We start from the raw sequence: 21,855 nt of genomic DNA on the forward strand, positions 1-21,855 counted from the left end.
CGGAACAAATCTGGAACAGGATTATTAGATTTTCAGCCCAAAATCTGGAGTAGAATATGTCTCTTAATAGCTTGTGGCTGTCGAAGCAGAAGAAACAGTAACTAATTTAAAATTTTTTAGTATCTGTAAAATGTCATTTCTGAACACAATCCAAGCATTTGCCAGTAAGAGGACATTTTAAGAGCGTGGTGTGTGTCCGTCTGTTCTTTTCTTCCAGTAACACAACACCATAGCCTGGTTAAGTCACAGAGGAAAGAGGTTGATCCTGGCTGCACTGGCAGTGCAAACCGCAGGGGCACAGCCTTGATGCCTCCGGGCTGGAAGAGTCCGAGTCTGCCCAGGCATCCCGCGGCAAGTGCAGGCAGATGTGTGGCCTGCGCCTGTAGCGACCGCTGCAGCCCCAGATGTTCCAGGGAGAAGGGCGTGAGAGGATGAGGATAAAGAAGAGACAGAGCTGGGGCCAGGTGCAGCCCGTGCTCTCCTGATGGGAGGGAATGAGCTGCTCCACCACTGGGCACCTTTATTTATACACTCAGAAGGATGACTTCACTTTCAATGATGTTGCCTGGCAACCTGTTGGCCTGGCTGGCCTGGGCCCTTTGCCTTTTTTGGAGCTGGATTAGCTTGTTTACGGGGCTTGTTTTAGGCTCTCTGGGGTTTCAGGGCTGGCCTTGCTTTTGCCCCACACCTGTGATCAGTCTCCAGCGTCAAGGGCTCCCTAAATGCGCCTGTCCCTGTGGCCCCTGCCGTTCCTCTTACACCTCTGGGCGTCATCCTGGGTCACCCTCACAGCTTCACCGAGTCCTCCTCATCTCGTGAAGGTTCTGCTTCTATCGCGACCATAGGATCAAGTTTCTGTCCTTAATTCCTCACTGCAGGGACTAAATCTCAACACAGGAAGCCCTGGGCCACACACATCTCATCCTGACCAAGTGAATAGTGGATTCAGCCTGGCGATGAACGGGGGAAGCGCCCCCTGACGGTGTGAGAAGGTCTGGGTCCTCTGGGGAAGACCAAGGGGCTTGGACAGGGTGAAAGAGGGGTTTGTTTCCCCTGAACCCCGCTGGCTCAGTCCCCCACCTCCGTCTGAGCCGCTGGTAAGAAAAGCCCATAGCCTATTTGCGCGGTAGCCCCAGGCACCTGCCGGCTTTTACGGCCTTCTTCCCCGCACCCCGCCGGGGAAGCCGAGGGCGCGCGTGGTGCAGACTGCGCGGTGCGCACAGTGCGCGCAGCCTGGGGCGGCGCCCGCTCCCCGCAGCCTCGGTTCCCGCACGCACAAGGCCCGCGTGGGGACCCTGCGGCGGGCAGAGGTCGGGGCGCCACTGCGCGCCCGGACCGCCGGGGGGTGCTGCCGTGCCCGCCAGGTCCCCAGGCCGTGCTGCAAGATGTCCCCGAGCAGCCTGGGTTGGCTGCTGTGCTGCTGCGCGCTGCTGTCGCCGGCCGCGGGCTACGTGCTCATGAGCTCGGTGTCCTGGGCCGTCCCCAACGAGGTGGATGAGGAGCTGGACAGCGCGTCCACGGAGGAGGCGCTGCCCGCGCTGCTGGAGGACCCGGCCGGCCTCTGGCAGCGCAGCTTCCCGGCCGCCGCAGCGCACGAGACCGGAGCCCCCCGCGCCCCACCGCGCCCCGCCGCGGCCCCCGGGATGTTCTCCTACCGCCGCGAGCGCCGTCCCGCGCCCCCGGCCGCCCCCGCGGCCTTCGGCCCCGCGCCGCGCGCCCGCCTCGCCCGCTCGCTGGCTCACGCGAATTCCTGGGGCTGCGTGGCCGCCGTGGCCGCGCGCGACAAGGTAAGAGCCGCGGGCTGCGTAGATGACCCGTGGGGACTCGGGGATTGGGTCTCCTGGGCTGGTGACCAGTCCACGTGCGGGGTCAGCACCCACGGACCTGGGCGGACTGGCTGCGCCCTGCAGATCGCCAGAGCCACCTGCGTGGGAGTGGGTCGCACTGGCAAAGGGAGCGTTGGGGGGCAAGTAGCGGACCTGACAACCAGGTTTCCTGGCAGGGGCTGCACCCTGTCTGGAGGTGACCCAAGAGAGGTCCAGTTAACCAGTGTCTGCCCCAGGCTGGACAAAAGGGCCAGCGTGGCCTTGGGAACCGCAGAGCGGGCCACAACGGGGCCACCAGAAGGCCACTGGCCCTACTGAGGAGTGCTACTGCACTTTGGAAATCTGCATTTCAAAAATGCAATCAGCAGGGGTTTCCGGTTACATGCCTGTAGTCCCAGCACTCTGTGTGGATAAAGCAGGAAAATTGCAAGTTCCAGCCCACCCTGGGCAACTTCATGAGACCGGCCTCAAACTAAAATTTAAGAAGGAGCAGGAAGTGCAGCTCCGTGTGAAGCCAGGAGTTCAGGCCTGTGGTAGAGAAGGGGGACTTTTCTGGACAGGAAAGAAGGGGGAATTCTTAGGATGCTAGGACGTTGGTCAGGGGTCGGGCTCCTGCCCCAGCTCAGGGTTTTGGATTTAGCTCAGTGGCACAGCTCCTGCCTGGCAAGCACAAGGTCATGAGTTTGATTCCTGGAACCAAAAAAAGAAAAGAAAAAGTACTTTGACTTCTACAAAGCTCTTGTCTGCTTTGTTAGGGTCCTTCCCACTGAACGCAAACTCAAATTCAGGACACATTTGTATGTGAAGTCTCATGTGCACGAAGTCTAGCAGTTTACGTCACCTAGACGTGAGAATCTGTGAGTGATCAGGTGATTCCACTTAAGGACTCCTTAGTGTTAGATCTCCTTAGAAGTGTAAAGTCCTTCCACTTACAGTTTTACACACAGTTGTCATGCAAGACTTCAGAGACAGTCCCTGAGTTCTAAGTATTCCAGTTGTCTCCTTGCTGTTGTTTGTTTGAAGTATTGGGGATTGGCTTTAGGGCCTCTGCATGGAGCTACATCCTCAGCCCTTTCTAAAATTTCTTTTTAAAGAGAGTTGCTAAATTGCTAAGATGCCTATGCCAGTTCAAACTTGTGACTCTCCTGCCTCAGCCTCCTAGGGAGGTGTGCTTTGGGAATAAACTCATAGATGATTGGGTCACTGCATTAGCAGGATTTGGAAAAACCCAAGACTTTAGTACTTTGTCTTTGTTGGAAGTCACAGAAATATGACATACCCCTTCATACACCCTCCTGGATATTCATGAAGAAAAATTGGTATGTTGTGTGTCTGCAGCTTCCTTTATGCTCAAGGCTAACAAATCAGTTTCTTATAACTTGCTGAGTTCTATCATGAAATGATATTATTTTACAGTAAAATTACAGCTAGTACATGAGAAAGTAGTGTAGCCCTAAATCATAGAATGTCCCTGGCATCAAAGACCAAGCAAGATATTAAAGGGAAGAATTAAATTTTATCCCCAAAGTCACCAGAAATTTGGGGGAGGCAGTACAGGTAAAGGATGTTTAAGGGGTAGCTTATAGATAGAGTTTAGGGTCACCACCACCCCATTAGTGTCACTGCCTCTCCCTCAAATGCTGTTAACTTCAACACAGTGGACACTTTTTGCTGTTCAGAGACAGCTTCAGGAATAATCCTATAGCCAGGCACAGTGGTGCATGTCTTATTCCCAGCACTTGGGAGGCTGAAACAGGACAATCACCTTAAATTCATAACCAGTTTGGGCTACATCTTGAGTTCAAAATAAGCCTGAATTGCATAGTGAGACCCTGTCTCAGAAAAACACAAAAGTAAACACACAAACAAGTAAGAATAACTCCGTAACCCAGAGAGACAGGCCCTGCTGTGCACCCACTCCAGAGAAATCCCAGAGCTGCCTCTGGCTGTGCTGGATGGACTGGAACCCTTGTGATGGGCCCCTGTGTTGTTTTTCCTGGCCAGGGACACAGGTCAGCTCTCAGCTCACGTCCATCCACAAAGCTCAGCAGTTGAGATGGCTTTTCTGGTGTCCCTTAGCTCCAGGGGCTGCCCTTTGGGAGCTGCCTGCTTGTCAGCGATGGCCCCTTCAACAATGGCACAGGGACACCTTTCTTCTACGTGACAGCCAGGGACCCCGTGGTGGCCGACCTGATGAAGAACCCCATGGCTTCACTGATGCTGCCGGAGTCGGAAGGAGAGTTTTGCAGGTAGGTGAGGGTTTGGGGCAGAGGTGGGACATGAGCCATAACATGATAACAGACACTTTGCCCTCAGAATCAGATACTTTCCCACCACTGACCAGCCAGAGTGACTGGAGCACATTTAATTTTGTGACCCTCAGTTGCCTCCTCTGTCAAATGGGTTACAAATGAACCTTGACTTGCACTGGGCTCGCAGCCCATGAAACACGGATGTACGCTGCAAACACCGTGGATGGCAGCTGCCTCCAGCAGCCTCACCTGCCTCTAACCTTCTCAGAACATTCGAGTTAGCTCACAGCCAGGAGCGCCCAGTGCAAAGCCTGGCTCACAGCTCACACAGTTCATCGCATATTGTGCTCAGAGGGAAAGGCAGCATGCTCGTTCTACGTCAGCCGCCCAGGGAAAGATCAGGATTTAAAATCTAAAGTAGTTGTTTTTGCATGTATAAGCTGTCGTCGAGACTGGAAATCCTACATCGAGCCACCGTACTCTGGGAGTGTTCATAATAATTTCTACCTTAGAGAGTTATTCGAAGTGTTGGCTGTGGATCAGAGGGCGTCGTGCAAATAAACAAAAGGCTCAGTGGCAGTTAGCAGCCGTGTGGGACAGGGCAGGGTGGGCTGGGAGTCAGGGAAGGAAAAGCCAGTGTGTTTATCGTCCTCCACTTCATTTATACGCCCACTGTGCATGCAACACAGAGCCAATGCCTTCATTTTTTAATCCTCCAACCAGTACTGCGGATTGAATTCAAGGCATCGTGCACGTTAGGCAAGTGCTCTACCCCTGAACTATACCGCAGCTCGTTTAATAGTTTCTATTTTTGATTTAAGGTCTCGGTACTTTGCCCTGGCTGGGTTTAAACTTGCAATCTTCCTTCCTCAGTCTTCCAGAGAGCTGGGGTTAATAGGCATGTGCCGCAGCGCCTGACTAAAAGCTCCATTGCTCTCATATATTTTCTCAAACTCTCTGGTCACAGAAAAACCTACATGAAGCTGGGCATGGTGGCTCATGCCTGTAACTACAGCACTTGGGTGGCTGAGGCAGGAGGATCACTATGAGTTTCAAGGCCAGCCTGGGCTATAAAGTGAGCCCAGGACCAGCCTGAATTGCATAGTGAAACCTGTCTCAAAAAGACAAAAAAAAAAAAAAAAAAAAGAAAAAGAAAAAGAAAGAAAGGAAGGAAGAAAGAAAGATAGATAGGTAGATAGATAGAAAATAAAAACCTATATAAACAAAAAGTACTCTCTGGGAGCTGAAGATATGGCTCAGTGGCAAAAGCACCTGCCTGACAAGCCCAAGTCCTGAGTGTGATTCCTGGTACTCCCCCGCAAAAGTTCTGTCACCCAGATGGCATCATCTGTATTCCAGATGCAAAGTCTGAAGCCTGTCCTGCCGCACCGAGCTCACGTGGGGCCATGTATAAGAGACACTTTATATACTGTAGCTATAAATGATCTGTTGGAGCAGAAGCTAGCGAAGTGTTCTCCGATCTGTAGGTTGTCTTTTCCTGCTGTTCACTGTTTCCCTTGCTGTGCAGAAACTCAGGGCTGAGGTTAGGACAAGGGCTCGGATTAGGGTTGGGGTGAGTTTGCTGATTCTTGCTGTGTCTTTGACCGGTACTTGTGGCCTCGAGTTTTGTGTATGTTTTCTTCTAGCAGTGTAACAACTATTTACATATCATTTACATAGCATCAGATATTATGAGCAAGCTGGAGATATTTGAATATGTAAGAGGGTGTAGCAGAGATCTGAGCTTCATCTGCAAAGTTTGATTCCTGTGGAACATCCGGGGACAAGTTCCCCAGGGATACTGAGGGTTGGCCGTGTATGTCATCCACATAGACAATTGTATAGACCCCCTATACAGCAACAACCCCCACAGGGTGACAGTAGAAGACCTGTATTTTTTATCCCCCAACCAGTACTGCAGATTGAATTCAAGGCATCGTGGGTGAGGGGAACTGGGATGAAGACCTGGACAGCCTGGTCCCTTCCTGGCACACGGATTTAGATGATGAGGGCTTGTAGCTTGGAGGAGTCTGGGGTGACTCTGATGCTGCACTGAGGACATTCGTGGGTCTTTAGTATACTTTCTGCATTTCCTGTAAAAGCTTGCTAAGAACTGAAGCCCAGCGTGACTGTGTCCTTTGTAAAAAGTCCAAATCAGAATCTCACAGAGAGACAGATAGCATCTCAGTCACCACCTCATCTCACTGATGCATGGATTCTAAAGCATCGGAGGGTGGAGCGGTGTTTCCCATGGCCTGACAGGGAGGAAAAGGGGTTGGTCAGCAGGTGCAAACCTCCAGGTATAAGATGACCACATTTGGATGATTTCATTAATAATGTACAGAATGGTTCATAATGGATTGCTGATTAATTCCATCGTGGTGATCATTACACAGCATATACATCCATCAGATCATCACACTGTGCACCTCAAATGTATTCCATCTTTACTTGAAAATCAGATATTTTTAAATTAAAGAAACAGAGCATGAAAAACTTGGCCAGGGAGGTAGCTTTCCTGCCTGTCAGACGTCACATCCATTTAGAGAAGGCTCTGTGTGCTTGCCCCATCTAATGTTTGTTCCTTTATTTAAAGTCTGGTTTATTCAGTTATCCTGCTTAGTCCTAGGTGCTGAGATGTCTTCATCTAATTAATTAGATGGATTAGGACTGGAGGTCGTCCCCTCGCTCTTCCTAAGACTCCAGTCTAAAGAAGCTCTGGCTCCCAGCAGCTCCTGCTCTCTCTTTTTCCCTCCCCTGCCCACCCAGATGCCCCGTCTTGCAGTGAATTTATGCCCAGACCAAAGACCTGTTTGTAGGAAAAACCAATAAATCATGATTCATGAAGAAAGGCCCAAGAAACGAATCTTTGGATACAATTATTTCTCGTCTGTGTTTTAGTTTGCATCTCCTTGGGGGACCAGGACAGCACACTCTTGGGACCAGCAAGGGCTTGCTATGGAATTCTATTCTGCTTGATGATTTGAGGTCAGTCTTCATTTTGAAATCACACTACGTGTGAAACCAGAAGAGACTTTTCTGATGCTTTCTCCTGAAATGAAAAACCACCAATGGATAGTTTAGACAAATTTTAGGTTTCCAGGAAAAGTTGATTTGATGATCAAGAAAAGAGAAGCTTAAAAAAATAAAAAGTAAAAAGAAAAGAAAAGAGAATCTGGAAGGGAATCTCCCTCTTCCCAAAAAAGCTTTTCATGAAGGAGGCTGGGGGATGCTGCCAAGCACCTCAGCCCCTCCTGCTCCCCCAGAATGGAGATGACCCTGTCTTGCCAGTGGACGGTGGCTCTTCTCAGCCATCTTTAATTGACCTCTCCTGGGTGTTGTTTAGCAGCACAGGAAATGCTGAGCTCTAGATTACAAAGCAATCTAGATTGCTGGGGATTGCTGGGGATCCCAGCTGGGAATGCTTCGCTGGGAGGGGTGCCTGTTGCAGAGACCACACAGCTGGAGAATCTGACACTAGAGCCAGGGACCTTTGCTCCAGGGTAGCTGTAATGCTTGTTCTGTCCTGTAAGCATCCCTGCGTGTGGTAGGCAAAGCAACAGGAGGCGGCTTCCTTCCCTGAGCAGGAGACCGAGGAGAGGAGGAGGTATGCGTGTGGGGCTGGTTTGCCTTTATAAATCCCTAGTGAATACAAACAATTAGACGTACACTCCTAAGTTTAATTATTGCTTCTTTGTGAAATGTGAAAGCCGTTCTGAAAATGACAGTGACTCCCAGCCCCTCTCCCTGCTCCATCAAGGATGCAAACCTCAGCCCAGCCTGATTCCAGATGTGGGCTCTGGGCCTTGTTTCCCTCCAGCGGGGTTTGGAAGCTGCCAGCGCCATCCCACTCTGGGAGCCCCGTCCTTCCTGTGAACACGCACAGTGAGCCGGTGGGCAGCGCTTACCTGCTGATGGCCCAGGAGAGCTTCCTCTGCAGTCTGTCTCCACCGGAGGTATGATATGCATTTCACAGCACAAGGCCTGCTCCAGAAGCAGACTCCAGTTTCTCCTCACCAGTTCAGCTTCATTCCTCTCTCAGGCAACATCAGATCTTCTAACTAAATCGCCCTCTGCTCAGATTCCTGTTACCTCTTCTCCTCCTTTACCCTGACTTTCCCGTATCCCTGGAGCTGGCATTAACTTGCTCAGCTTTTAAAAGTGCTGACTAGGACAAGTCTGCAAAGAGAAAACTTGAGCAGGTGCTTAAGTACCCAGGCCCATTTTCCACTCATTTTTGTGGTCAGAGCTCACAGAAACTCACAACCACTTCCTTCTCCCAAGTTTTACTTCAGCCTGGTGAAGATTTCTCTCCCTGGTTCCTGATCAGTTCACGAGTTCGTCAGTTACTCCAGCACCTCGTTCCTTAGAGAAGCCCGATCCTCCCTCCTCAGACCACCTCTACACAAATGTTTTATGCACCTCTTAGATACATGACCCAGTCTTAAGCAGAAATAACATGAGTACATATCATGCATGTCACGTGTCATTTTGAGGCAGTAACTCCATAATGATACTCCCTCCAAAAAGCTGTTTGTGCTATTAATATAGCTATAAAGGTTTTATTACAGGATCCCCTGTCCCAAGCCATTGTATGCTGTCTGCCTGTATAGATTTGCCTCTCTATATGGCCACCCCATGTAACTTGAACTATATCATATACGGCACTGTATGATTTTTTTCACATAGCATTATATTTTTAAGCTGTATCATGTTGTAGCATGTGTCAATAATTTGTGTCCTTTTATGGCTGAGTAATATCCCACTGTATGAATATACTACATGTTACTGATCCATATATATCATATATACTGATCCATAATATTCCACTATATGAATATACTACATGTCACTGATCCATGTATTTACCGTCGAGGTCATTTACTGTCAGGTTTCACATATGCGTAATGTTTCTGTGGCCATTCATGGGAGCACTGAACAGACACGTTTCCAGCCTCTTTGGTGTGCCTTCCTTCCTACGATTTAGTTGTAAGATATCACCCAAACCCTCACACACTTGGAAGGTGATTGGGTTAGAGGCTGACACTGGCTTTCTATTAGGAGGTGGGCTTTGCTAATAAGAGACGGGATTCTGGGGGATGACACGGAAGGGTTTAATCCCTGTCCCAAACTCCTTCCTCCTGCTTCCTGCTCCCTAGCCGCATGCTGTGAGCAGCTCTCCGCCAGGCCCCTCTGCCCTGCTGTTTCTTCAGAGCCAGCTAACCCTGGACTGAAATGTGAGCAAAAATAAACTGTCCTCCTTTACATGTTGGGTATTATGAAATAAGGAAAGTGACCAAGACATTCCTAATCCTCAGCGATCATAACATGTTCTTTCCTCTGACATTTTTCTGTAATTTTTAAACATTTTTTTCTGAACACACACATGCACAAATAAACCATTAAATACACCAACATCTTGGTATACCGTGTTTGGGAAGGCTGCTTGTGTAGCTATTAGAACAATGCATCTCTTGGGAAGCTTTTACAAAAGAGGAACTTGTAAAAGTGTGAGTATTAAAGGGATTATTATAGCAGAGGAGGATTACTTCTCTCAGAGTAGGGCAGGTGTTTGGAGGGCAATCTTCACGTTTAATTGGAAACCACTTGAGTACCGAATCCCGTGTTGCTGGATCTTGTTGTGGCTCCCTTGCACAAAATGGACTTTGGCCTTCTGCGTCTTCCAAGCGTTCTGGAATCTGTCTCGTGAGCTTACACCTGAGGTCAGGAAACCCACTCTCCAAGGACAGATCCTTTTACTACATTGGTTCCATCACTCTCAGGGAGAAAGGATCACATATCATGTTAGGATCTGTTATAGGAAGAACAAAGAGATTAGAAGAAGTCCCTGGCTGTGTGCAGAGGAAACTGGAGGAGCTCTGGGTGAGTGGCAGAGCATCACCAGGTGGGGAGCCCAGTTGGGGTCAAGGACAGACATCACATTATAGGACAGCTTCTGCTACTCTTAGGCAAGAGTCCTCAAACAAGCAGTACACCCTCGGGGTTTTTCTGAGGCCACCTGAGAAGGGTAGGCCGAGCTCTTCTGGTCCTACCTTGGAGACCTAAGTGTTTTTGAGTCCCAAGCTGCCATCTTGGCAGAGCATCACTGGGTGGGCACGAGGTCAGGTGGAAGAGGAGAATTTCCTAAGAGAATGTCCTCTGCACTGAAGAAGAGGTGAAGTCCACACTGCCCTAGCCCTTCAGCCCTGCCCAGGCCCTCGGTCCGTAGCCAAAGTCTTGCAGCTCACTCCAGCTGCAGGAGCTGCCTGATGTCCCAGGACTCCAACAGGAGCCCCTGCTGGGACTAGGGACGTGCTCCCTCTCTCCTCTCCCCATCACCCCTGGAGGTCCTGTCCTCTGTCTCCCACCACATTAGATCTAGCAGGCCTTTCCTGGAGACATCGGTGGGAGGGGTGCAGCTGGGACTGCCGGATGCAGGAGGGAGGGTGGTGAAATCGGAATTTCAGATTCAACACTTTCTTAGCACTGTATAATTATGTCCCAGATACTGGAGGGGAAATACTTATACCAAAAAGTAAGTCGCTCATCATAAACCCAGGTGTACCCGGGCATTCTGCATTGTTACTTACTTAACCTGGCAACTGCAGGTAGAGCACAGGGTGGAAGCCATGTTGCAAGCCGGCTCTGCTCCCCTGGTGGCCCCTCCACTCTCCTTGTCTCCTCCTTCCTGTCCTCCCCTGGGGCCGTCCAGACACACTCCTCCCTCTGTGCTTGTCTATTCTTCTCTGAGTCTCAGCAGCCTCCTCAAAAACAAAACAAAAACTCCTATGCCTCTTGCCAGGAAAAGAACCCAAACTTCCCAAACGGCAGAGAAATCGCCATTTACTGTAGTGCGCACATCAAGCACGGTGAATTCCGCTTCTCTCCTTCTGAGCTGGGCACTTTCACCTGCGTGACAAATGACCAGACCGCATGGCTTACACAGGGAGCGTTTACCTCTCATGGTGCCAGAGCCTGAAGTCTGCCAGGGTCTGGGTCTGTGAAGCTGCTCTGCCAGGTTCAGGCACCCTCACACAGTGGCCTTTACACCCTCATACAGTGAAAAGCTGGGGTGAGCACTCTCTGGGGTTCCATATGCACCCCATTCATGAAGAAGATTTTACCTTTGGACCTAATCACCTCCCAAAGGCCACCTCCTCTGACATCGCTCTAGGGGTTAGGATTTCATTGTATGAGTTTGGGGAGACACATTGGGGCAGAGCACCATCCGCACACTGGCCTGGGGTACACTGGGGAGGGGACCTGGCACTCCCCCCTCTGAATCTTTACAGCACCTTCCTGAACCAGAGAGCGGCTCCTCCCCCACTCTTCCCCCATCCCACAGATGCACAGATCCCAAACCAGCTGCCAGCAGTTACTGTTTCTTTCATAGTGATTTTGCTTTGGGGCTCCATCTGGCAGAAAGGGAGGTCAGGAAACAGCAGATGGTGGAGTGGATGAGGGCCTGGGCAAGATGTTGACCAGGGGACCAAGGAGTCTGGAAAGGCCTGGGGGAGGATTGGCTGCTGCTCATGCCTGCCGGCTAGGGATGAGCCCTGGACTAAGCCAAAAAAACAAAGACACTGATGCTTCCCAGCTTCGTCCAGGAAGGCCTCTTTCCTTACCGCACCATAACCTAGGCAGAAGGAAACATCCTGGCTAAAGAGCAGTACCAGCACATGCTTAGCATGTATGAGGGACTGGGTTCAATCTCCAACAGGAAAAAATAATAAGAGATAACATTTTTAGATAATAAATTTGGGGGTGGGGAGTAAGGGTGGGGATCGACCCCAGGGCTGTGTCCATGCTAAACAACATCCTCAAGCCTAAATAATTGATTTGTGTAATGAAAGATAGATGGATTAATTCACTCATTAGATTATCTCTATCCACGAGTTCTGCATCAGGAGATTCAATTAATCGTGAATGGAAAGATTTGGGGAAAATTGCTCTTATACTGACATATGCACCTTTTTCACATCATTCCGCAACGCGGTATAACCATTGTTTACATAGCATTCATATTTGTAGTAGGTGTTCCAGGTAACCTAGAGATCACTGAAAGTGTACAGGAAAATGTGCATAGATCTACTGCAAATTCTACAGCATTTACATAAGGGATCTGAGCACACTCAGATTTGGTGTGGGACATAGGACTGCAGTACCAACTACATGGATGCCAACTTATAACTATACCTATAAATCAGAGCTTCAGACCAGCATAATTATTTTTACCTGGTTGGCTCCAAAGTAACTCAGTTCCAACAAAATATGTACTGTTCTAACATAGTTTTGATAACTGGGAAGGGCCTCTGATTTTACTCTATTTGCAAACAAGGTATCCTGCCCCAATTCATGGATTCAAAGATTCCAGCAGAAGACACAAGACTCCTAGGTCAGAGATAAGGGATTTTATTACTCACTGCAAGTCCAGTAGCCAGAGTATCCCCATTTTATGTCACTGTTTCTCTGAGTCCCTACTCCAAAAGGGTGACATGAAGTGGCCAAATGACGCCTGTATAAACAGTGCACTGTGTTCCAGGAGAGGAGCCCTGAGCCAGGAGAACCAGGTCTGTGTACAGTCAAGCCTGTCTGGAGAAGACACTAGCTCTGTCTTCTAGGACTGTTTGCTCTAAAAACATCTTTGTGCAAAACACGGTCAGTAACAAAGCAGCCTCTGCTCTCAAGACATCCAGAAGTGTGAGGCCCATAGACAGAAAGCTGCCTCCAAACAGAGGACATGAGCAAAATGAAACAAGTTCTTTGCCATAAAGTACCGCAGTTGGTTTCTAGTCCTTCTCCCAGTACTGTCTTCATTCCCAGTTGAAACCTTATGAGCCTGGATTTGATTGTCTGCATTCCTGTTCCTATATTTCTAAGCCTCAACTAGAGCTGCCCATAAAGCTCTGCTCACAGCATTCAAGGCTTTCAGTAACCCATTTCTTAAAACCTTTCCAAACTTTTCCTCCAGTTCCAAAAGCCTCTGCATCACAAGGTCAGGCATAGCCACAGAAATGACACACTTCTCCAGCAGCCGGAATTCCTGTTTGCTATGCCAGGTGACACATTCACATGTCCCAGGGATGAGGGGTAGGCGTCTTCCAGGGCCATTTGCTTGCTTGCTATAGATGGAAGAAAGTGATACCAGGCTTAGCTGTGTTTCCTTCTGTGGAGATGCAAAGTTCTCTGTTTAGCTATTTGAATCTGTAGTCTCCTTTCTACTCTGTGTATCCACCAGCAGAGGACAAGCAAAATGCAAAGGCAGTGTAGTCTTCTGTACTGACCTAGGAGTGCTAATTCCAGTGCTGTCATGAGTTAACTTGAGTGGTAAACAAAATTGGTGACAGTCTTATCTCAGTGGACACAAACTCTAATATTTCCAGTTTGTAAATTTCATTCCTGTTTACTGTTTCTTATTTTTTCCTATGCATCTCAGTGCCCCCCCCCCCAAATACAATGTAGGTTCTGTTTTTACAGTCATTCTTGTAATTACATGCTGCCGGGGCTTTTTTTTTTTTTCCTCATTTTAACCCACAAGAAAAATTCACAACTCAGCAACTCCATTTTTGCAGTAGCAAACACATGGCAGACCAGAACACTTTCCAATGGAGTGCAGCGTTCCCACAGGAAGCAGCTCACCTGAGTACACAGGTGTGTCCACTGCGGCCCTCACTCATACAGCTGGACAGGGTCTGTAGTAAAGAAAAGCTTCCAGGCAGGTAAAGACAAGTGCTTACATATAAGCAAAACAAGCGCTTTGTTTGACAGCTGTAGCTTTCTCGAGCGTGTAATGTAATGGGTAAGAATGAGTTTTAGGGATTCATGCCTCAAGAAAGCAATTTTATGATTTCTCCAATCTGTGGAAAGAAGTGTCAGGGTCTCCTTGGCCACATCTGTGGACTCCCCACATCGGCTTGGAGGCCTCTCGGGGCTGATGGGGCTTGCAGGCCCACAGTGTGAGTGGCGAGAGGATACAGGGCAGCAGCGTTAGAGGCACCAGGTCTATCAGGCAAAATGCAAGAGAAACCAGACACTTCCCCCACCCCATCCCACCGCTGTATCTCCTCCCTGTGGAGTCCCAAGAGGACGCATTTCATTCTCCCCTCACAAAGGCACAGCAAGGTGTGCAAAGTATTGCCAGCTAAAAAAGCGAGCTGGGCCTCTGTGTACAAGACTTTTGCTTTAATTCAGTTATACGGGTGCTACCCTCCCTGGTGACTGATCTGAGCTACTCAGTCCCTAGCCTCCTAGAGCTCAGACAATGCAGTGGTTCAGGGCCTCAGGCACACAAAAGCACTCCTACTGGGTGGGGTATCTCTGCGACATAGGTGTCCTGTAAAAGCCGGTCAAGGACCCATCCTCCCGGAGATGCACCTTTCTTTGGAATGTGCAGGGTTTGATAAACACAGGGCTGCTGCACTGACCTTGAGATGCATCAGTACTGCCAGTTGGGAGTCTTGCTACATCATAAGAATAGTGCGAGGATCAAACATGTTAGATGCTTTAAAATATAAGATACATATGTGCTGCATAAAGACAGATGGAAAAAGTTAGCATCCATTTTTCTCCCCAGCAGTAACCAAATTATGAAACCAAGCAAATGGATAAGTAGCAAGGCATGGAAATTTAAACCGATCTGCACATCCCACCCACAGCCTTCCATGCCTGCTTAAAATGGGCCCAGCTTTGCCTATGATGTTAGTCATATCTTTAGGATGGTAAAAGTACACATTTCTAGGACCCACGTGAATGTACATTTTCTATACCTTCTGGCTCCATGGAAGAGGACCTGTCACGAACACTGCCAGTCTCTAGTTTCAGCCCAAAAAGATACTTTCAAAATGTTATAGATTGATGCCTGCCCACATAATGTGTAATCCACTGTCATCTCAGTGTAATCCTTGTCACTGCCACAGCAAATACACCTGCAGCAAACTTAGCAGGCAAGGCTGCGGGGGAGGCTTTGATATTTCCTGCTTCAGGAACATCGTTCAGTCCTTATCATCTTGGCTGTAGGTTTTCCTGGGCCACCAACAAGATGGTTTAGAAAACAAAAACTCATTTTCTCACACTTCTAGAGGCTACAAGTCCAGCGTATTACTCAGCTTTCCTGTTGCAATGCACAATACTGGACACCCACAATTTAAAGGAGAGGTTTAATTTGGTTCACGGTTCAGCAGATTCAGTCTGTGGTCAGCAGTCTCCAAGGCAGAAACATCATGGTAGAAGGGGATGGAGGGAGAGAGCTGGTCACCTCATGGCTGGCAGCCAGGAAGTAGAGACAAGAGAGGAGCTGGGGAGGGAAATAAGCCCTTGTAGATCACAGCCTCAGTGGCTTGCCTCTTCCAACCAGTCCTGACCCCACAGCAGTACATTTAGCTGTGAACTCATCAATAGATTGATCCTCTGATGAGTTGGTGCCCCACGAGCCAATCACCTTTCAAAGGCTCAGCCTCTGAATCTATCCTCTCTCAATAACAAACCTCCATTTCCTGGGGCAGTGCACTTCGACTTCAGATGTCATCTAACAGCCATAGCGAGACCTAATTTACGAAAACACTCCCATCACACAACCTATAGAAAACATTTTAAATAATTACGATAGCTAGGTGTGGTAGTGTAGGCGTGTAACTCCAGCACTCTGGGAAGCTGAGACGGGAGGATGGCAAGTTTGAGGCCAGCCTGGGCAATTTAAAAAAAATAACCAGACTATCTCAAAATAAAAAATAAAAACAAAGTTGGGGTGGAGCTCAGTGTGCCACCCCTGGATTCAATCCCCAGTTCCAAGAAGAAAATTTATAATAAAAGTCCGAATGATATCATCAGTAATGTGACTACCATTTTTTAATTTTTAATAAAATCCTTCATCTTTCAGGCTGATTACCTAATGTTGTTTTAACAAATAAGAAATGTTTTCCATCTATAGAAAAAACATTGTCGATCCAGAAGACCCTCGCTGCGCCCGGTTAACGCTCACCGGCCGAATGATCATGGTGACGCCAGAAGAAGTCGAATTTGCCAAGCAAGCCATGTTTTCAAGGTGGGTCAGGTTCCAGGATTAGTTGGCCCAAAGATGGCAGGGGGAGATAGGAGAAGGGGGTGAAAAAGGAAATATGGTGCATCGTGTACGTGTACCAGCTCCCCATGAGGTACGCATCACTGTGTACTACAGACTGTACGCACACATACATTGATGTACTCATAAAAATAAAGTAAATGTGTTTGCCCAGAATTATACGATAATAAAAGTCGAGGTCAGCGCTGTACCTTTGACACCTTTTGTAAGATGACAGGTGGTCAGAGCTGCCCTACTCTGGTCACACACCACCAACCTCTCACAGGGTGTCGTGCGCAGTGACTCTGGGGGGCCCCACGTGGAGGTACCCCAGGCACTGTTGTTACGTCTTCCCAACCCCGGCAATGCCCTGCCCTGCGATGAAAATTCCTCAGCTTTCTTTAGTCAGTTCATTACCACAGACATTGTCAAATTCCGCTCAGAGTGGTTATAATTGGTTTTGCTTCATTACAAATATTTTCCCAGTCTAGACTTGGTCTTTGAATTCTAGATCATTTAGATTGAAAGAAATTTTATTTGTATGAAGTTCAAAGTGGGGAACCCAGTTGCTGCCCTCAAGAAATTACAGTGTGTGTTGGGGTCCAAAGGGAAGGGGCACCTACAAAAGGTGGCAAGTGACAACCATGCTATGCGCCCCTGGCTGGCTCGGCCTGGATGGACAGTCCTGGGCTTGTGCAGGAAACACCTTGCTGTGAACAGACCCACAGCTCCTGGCTCACTATCAGCCACTGATCAGCCAGGTGCTGAGCCAGGTTCGCCCCTTGGACCAGAACTCCTTCACTATGCTGTCTCCTTGCTCTGGCAGGCACCCGGGGATGCGGAAGTGGCCGCGGCAGTATGAGTGGTTCTTTATGAAGATGGACATAGAGCACATCTGGCTTCAGAAATGGTATGGAGCCGTCTCCGATGTCTCAAGGGAAGAGTATTTCAAAGCCGTTCCCAGGAAGGCCTGAGCAAGTAAGAAGAAAGTCCTCAGTGTTTGCAGGAAAATGAAAATCTTTTAATGATGCTGGGGCAGCTCCTGCTGCAGTCTCTTTTTTGAAGGCTCCCTAGCTGCCCCGTCGTCCCTGCAGCAGAATGAGCGAGAGAGGTGAACAGGGACCTCATGCTAGACTCAGGTCATCCGAGGGGTCCTCTGTGGACTCCTGTCCTTCAGAGACTCCATCTGGCAGCCACCTATGCTGCGTTTCAATCCAGACTCACCTATCCAGAAGTACCTGCGGGCTGTCCAAATGGCACATCAAGAATGCTGTCATTCCTTTCTTTAAAAAAAAAAGAAAGAAAAAGAAATCATGCCTGTCCTGCAGTGTGACTGCTTTGTCTCGTGAGAGCATTTTCGTTGCTTGCTGTGCTGAAAGCAGGATATTGGATCAAAGCTCACCAGGACCACCACAGAGAAGCTGACTGTGCATCCCACAGCCACAAGTACTGTGTTTAAAGTGAGGCTAGAGGACTATGGTGGATGACTCGCCGTGGTTCTCTGTGGCAGGTGCTTTACTGAGTCACAGTTGCTAGAATGCATTGATCACATGCAGAGTTTTCCCCACTGCAACACAACAGACAGTGTAAAACCCCCGCAGCACTTCATGCACATCTGTGTTCTGCATATGCAGGCCACAAGAGGATGCTGAAGAGAATGCGGTTGGAATTTGCACCAAGTTTCCGAGATCCCCAGCTGCTCAGGTGTCTGAGACCCCCTCTCCCGCATCCGGAGGGGTGGCATCCAAAATAAAAATTCATCCTTGCATGGTGTGCAGAGATGCAAGAAGGTGGAACCGGGGAAGTAAAGATGATTCAGGCGATTCAGAAAAAGGAAGCGGTCAGTTCTGAGGCTCTGATCCCTCCCCAGCCCTGGGCCAGGCTCTAACAGACACCACCTCATTTAGCCCTCCAACCAGTAACGCGCTTGCCATCCTCACCACTTACAGATGAGGAGACCGAGGCCCCGAGAGGGCAAGTCAGCATCCCCTGGTCAGCCCCATCCATGGTCTCGCTCTGCAGCTGACTGCACAGTGGATGGGTGGTGCTGTCAAAGCTTCCGGTCATAAAGACAGAAGAATCGCTGAAATGCACGGAGAGTCACCGAGCCAGAAAAAACAGTAAAGTGATTGCAGCAGAGGATGACTGACCACACAGGCACGATTCATCACTGTGCAGCAGGAGGGGGTCTGTGAGGTGGGACTCTTACTACAGATTTTAAATTTTTGGCAAATTCTATTCTGGAGTGCCTGGTGTTTGCAAGAAAATAGATTGCACTTGTGTACACACCCAAGGCCTGCGAGTACCTACGTGTGCGTATCCACGACTTCCCATAATAAATCCACAAAGAATCGGGTGGTGTCCAACTCCTATCTTCACAGCAGTAAATGCTCTTGGGTGGGTCAGGAGTGTTAAATAATGTAACACACATCACTAACATAGGAAATGCACATTCTTAAAGGAAGCCAGTGTTAATGATTATGTTTTAGTTTCATTTAGCAACATAAGACACAAAGAGAGCTTGAGTTGTCAAAATATATTTTAAGTGCCTATTACTGAAACATAGTAAGACGTGCAGTATTCTTTTATTTGTTGTAGGCCAGTTCTCAGAAGAGTTCCTAATAGTGGCAATTCCTGAAACATAGCGCAACTCCTTAAGGGTATTCTGTATTTTCAGACTATAAAACTATTGCTGACCCCAATTTAGAAGATGGAGAGAAACTGGAAGAATAAGCCACAAGCTCAAAAGTGCTCCATAAGTCAACCTCAGACGGTTATTCTTGGAGCTCTCCTGCCCCCTGGCCCTGTCTTATGGGTAATGCTCCTCCACTGGGTTTGCTGTCACTCTCAGGCTCCCTGTGGCTCTGTAAGGGTCCCAGAGGCTTCAGAGGGCTTCACTGAGTGGGTTCTGCTTCTAATCACTGGTGAATTTTGTCAGCTATTAATCCACATTGCAGGAAATCACAACAGGTAGAACTTTAAGAAAAGGGCTGAAAATTCACAGGTTTGAGTCGTATGAGTCCCATTCAGGTAAACGTGTGTCTAGAAATTCATTGATTAAAATTTTTCAGACTAGAAGCTCTAAACATAGCAATAAGGCAAGAAAAACAAATAAAATGCCTATTGATTGGAAAGAAAGAAAAGTAGCCCCATTTACAGATAGCATGATGGTCTACAGAGAAAATGTCAAATAATATATTCTTTAAAAATCAGCAGGCTGGGGATATAGCTTAGCTGCACAGTACAAGGTCATGAGTTCAATCCCCAGTACACCCCGCAAAAAACTAGAAAGCCCCTACAACCGGTAAATGCATCAAGGTCTCCAAATGCAAGATCAGCCCTGAAAATGTAATCCTACTTGAATGTTTCAGCAGTGAGCATATGACAACTAGAGCTAAAAGCATAGTACCATTTTTTGGCACTCCAAGATGAAGTGCATGGGTATAAGCTTAACTAAACATGCACAGGATTTATATGTTGGAAGTTTTAAATGCTAATGAAATAAAAAGCCTAAACAAGTAAAAAGAGATACTATGTTCATGGATTTGAAGGCTCAAAATAGTAAAGATGTTTGTTCTCCCCAAATCGATCTCTTAGTTTAATGTGATTTCTATCAAACCCCCAGCAAGGTTTTGCAGAGAAATACACACTTATTTAAAAGTTCTGTTTCAAGCTTTGCAGTATTTGGAAGAGTTAAAACAATCTCGCAGAAGAAATCATTCCACCCGATGGCGAGGTTTATTAAAGAGCAGCAGTGTTCAAGACTGTTACTGGTGGATGCATAAACAGGCATGAATGACAGAGCAGAGACGTGAGACAAGTTCGCAAAACTGTGCTTAACCATTTCTCCACAAAGGCAAAAAATAATTGAACCAAGGAGAACAGCCTTTTCAATAAATGTGCTGGGGCGAGTGGACTAATCTTCTTACCTTATACGAACGTTAACTCCAAAGAGACCGTATCTGTAGACATGAAATGAAACCTATAATTATAGAAAGAAATAGAAAATCTTCAAGACTAAAAGCTAAGCAAAGAGTGTACACTTGAGACTAAAGGTATATTCCATGAAAAACTAGACAAATTAAACATTATCACAATTTAAAATTTTTGTTCTGCAACAGATCATGTTTAGAAGACCCACAGACAGACTACAGACCAAGAAACAATATCTGTAAACTACACATCTGACAAAAGGCCAGTGGCCCGCACAGACAGAGGACTCTAAGCTCAGCCAACGAATCCACTTAGACAGTGGAGGACAGGAGAGGTCGTTTCACTGCAGGAGACCTACCTGGGGAGTGTGCGAGAGACATGCAGAATCTTTGTCATGAGGGGACTCCGGTCAGACTCGAACCACAATGCCACACCACTTACACTTACCAGAACTGCTGCGAGAAAAAGCAGTGGTGACACCAGATGTCGGCGAGGATGCAGAGAAATGGGAACAGCCATACACTGCTGCTGTAATAGCCACTCTGAAGGCCATTTGGTAGTTTCTTTAAAAACAAAATACACAGTTGCCATACAGACCAGCAATTGTACACCTGGGTGTTGGTTCCTGAGAAGTGAAAATTTATGTACATGCAAAAACATGCAGATGAATAACTCATAGCTTTCAAACACTAGACAGGCCAGGCATGGTGGTGCACACCTGTCATTCCCATACTTGGGAGGCTGAGGCAGGAGGATCATTGTGAGTTTGAGGCCAGACTGAACTTCGTAGTGAGACCCTGTTTAAGAAAATCAGGCAAACAAAAATATAAACTCGACACGACCAAATGTCCATTAATCTGATGGCTAATTAGATGCACTGTGTTATCTAAGTTGTGGAATAAATCACTCAGCCATAAAGAAGTAGCTAATTACCAATACTGGCAGCCACTTGGATAACACTCCAGAAAACTGGCCTAAGCACAAAAAGTCAACCCTTAAAACTCCTACGCTGTATGATTCCATGTATGAATCATTTTGAAATGCAAAATATAGGAATAGAAAATAAACTAGGGCTTCCCAAAAAAGGAGTGTGGGAAGCAAGAAAGATGGTTTGACTATAAAAGGGTAACGCAAAAGATCCTTGCAATGATGGAAATATTTGCTGTAACTGAACGATTAAGTATAAAATCCGAGTCACAAAACCACTTTAGCATGGTGCTACCACGAGGAGAAATACAGTAGAAAACAGGGAAGGGAGGGTTATGTTGTTTCTTAAAACTTCATGTGAAGCTGTGATGATCTGTAACTATCTCAGAATCTACAATTACTTTAGAAGTAAAGGTTTAATAGGAACAAGATTTAAGGCTTTGCTTAAATAAGACATTTAATCTCTCGTTCCCTTTCTGCCTGTCTGCCTACATCTGTCTCTGTCTCTCTGTCTCTTTGTCTGTCTCTGTCTGTCTGTCTCCCCCCCCATTCATCCCTACAGAAATGAGAACTGAGTTAACGTGCCAGAACCTACCAGAAAACAGACATTTCCTTTGTCTGTATATTTGCCTATGTATACTTGCGGGCAGTTGTAAGATTTCTGTAAAAGTTTTCTAAATGTTTCTGATTTAGTGTTGAGTACAAAGCAATCAGGATTCAACAGGGGGCGGGGTAGCTTGTCCAGTACATGCGGGGCCCTGGGTCCCGTCCACAGCACCACAAACAGAATTGGACAGATGTGCTGATAGATGCGACCCGGGATAGGTCGGAAAAGAAGGACACGGTGAGTGAGCTCAGGTGT

General features: G+C 47.7%; 1 protein-coding gene across 2 annotated transcripts; it reads left to right on the plus strand.

Moving 5' to 3' along the window:
- Nucleotides 1–649: 649 nt before the first annotated feature.
- On the plus strand, nucleotides 650–18,488 carry Creg2 (cellular repressor of E1A stimulated genes 2). Of its 2 annotated transcripts, none has more exons than XM_063229825.1 (4): nucleotides 650–1,787; nucleotides 3,906–4,075; nucleotides 7,899–8,034; nucleotides 8,363–9,489. In XM_063229825.1, exons 1-4 carry the CDS (start codon nucleotides 1,386–1,388, stop codon nucleotides 8,402–8,404), a joined length of 750 nt encoding a protein of 249 aa, XP_063085895.1. In that variant the 5' UTR covers nucleotides 650–1,385; the 3' UTR covers nucleotides 8,405–9,489. The 2 variants fall into 2 exon arrangements, with proteins under 2 accessions (XP_063085895.1, XP_003471772.3); XM_003471724.5 differs by lacking the exons at nucleotides 7,899–8,034; nucleotides 8,363–9,489 and adding exons at nucleotides 16,005–16,118; nucleotides 16,960–18,488 and having other exon boundaries at nucleotides 671–1,787.
- Nucleotides 18,489–21,855: the final 3,367 nt, after the last annotated feature.

This window comes from Cavia porcellus, unplaced genomic scaffold, assembly GCF_034190915.1.
Source record: "Cavia porcellus strain 051 isolate PalLab524CR breed Dunkin Hartley unplaced genomic scaffold, mCavPor4.1 scaffold_18, whole genome shotgun sequence".
NCBI classification, from domain to species: Eukaryota; Metazoa; Chordata; class Mammalia; order Rodentia; family Caviidae; genus Cavia; species Cavia porcellus.

Bases quoted from the DNA above. Each gene is read 5' to 3' on its own strand.
- Creg2 (XM_003471724.5), top strand. From the start codon at position 1,386: ATGTCCCCGAGCAGCCTGGGTTGGCTGCTGTGCTGCTGCGCGCTGCTG. The intron at 1,788-3,905 runs GTAAGAGCCGCG...GGTGTCCCTTAG, and splicing joins CCGTGGCCGCGCGCGACAAG to CTCCAGGGGCTGCCCTTTGG. The intron at 4,076-16,004 runs GTAGGTGAGGGT...TTCCATCTATAG, and splicing joins TCGGAAGGAGAGTTTTGCAG to AAAAAACATTGTCGATCCAG.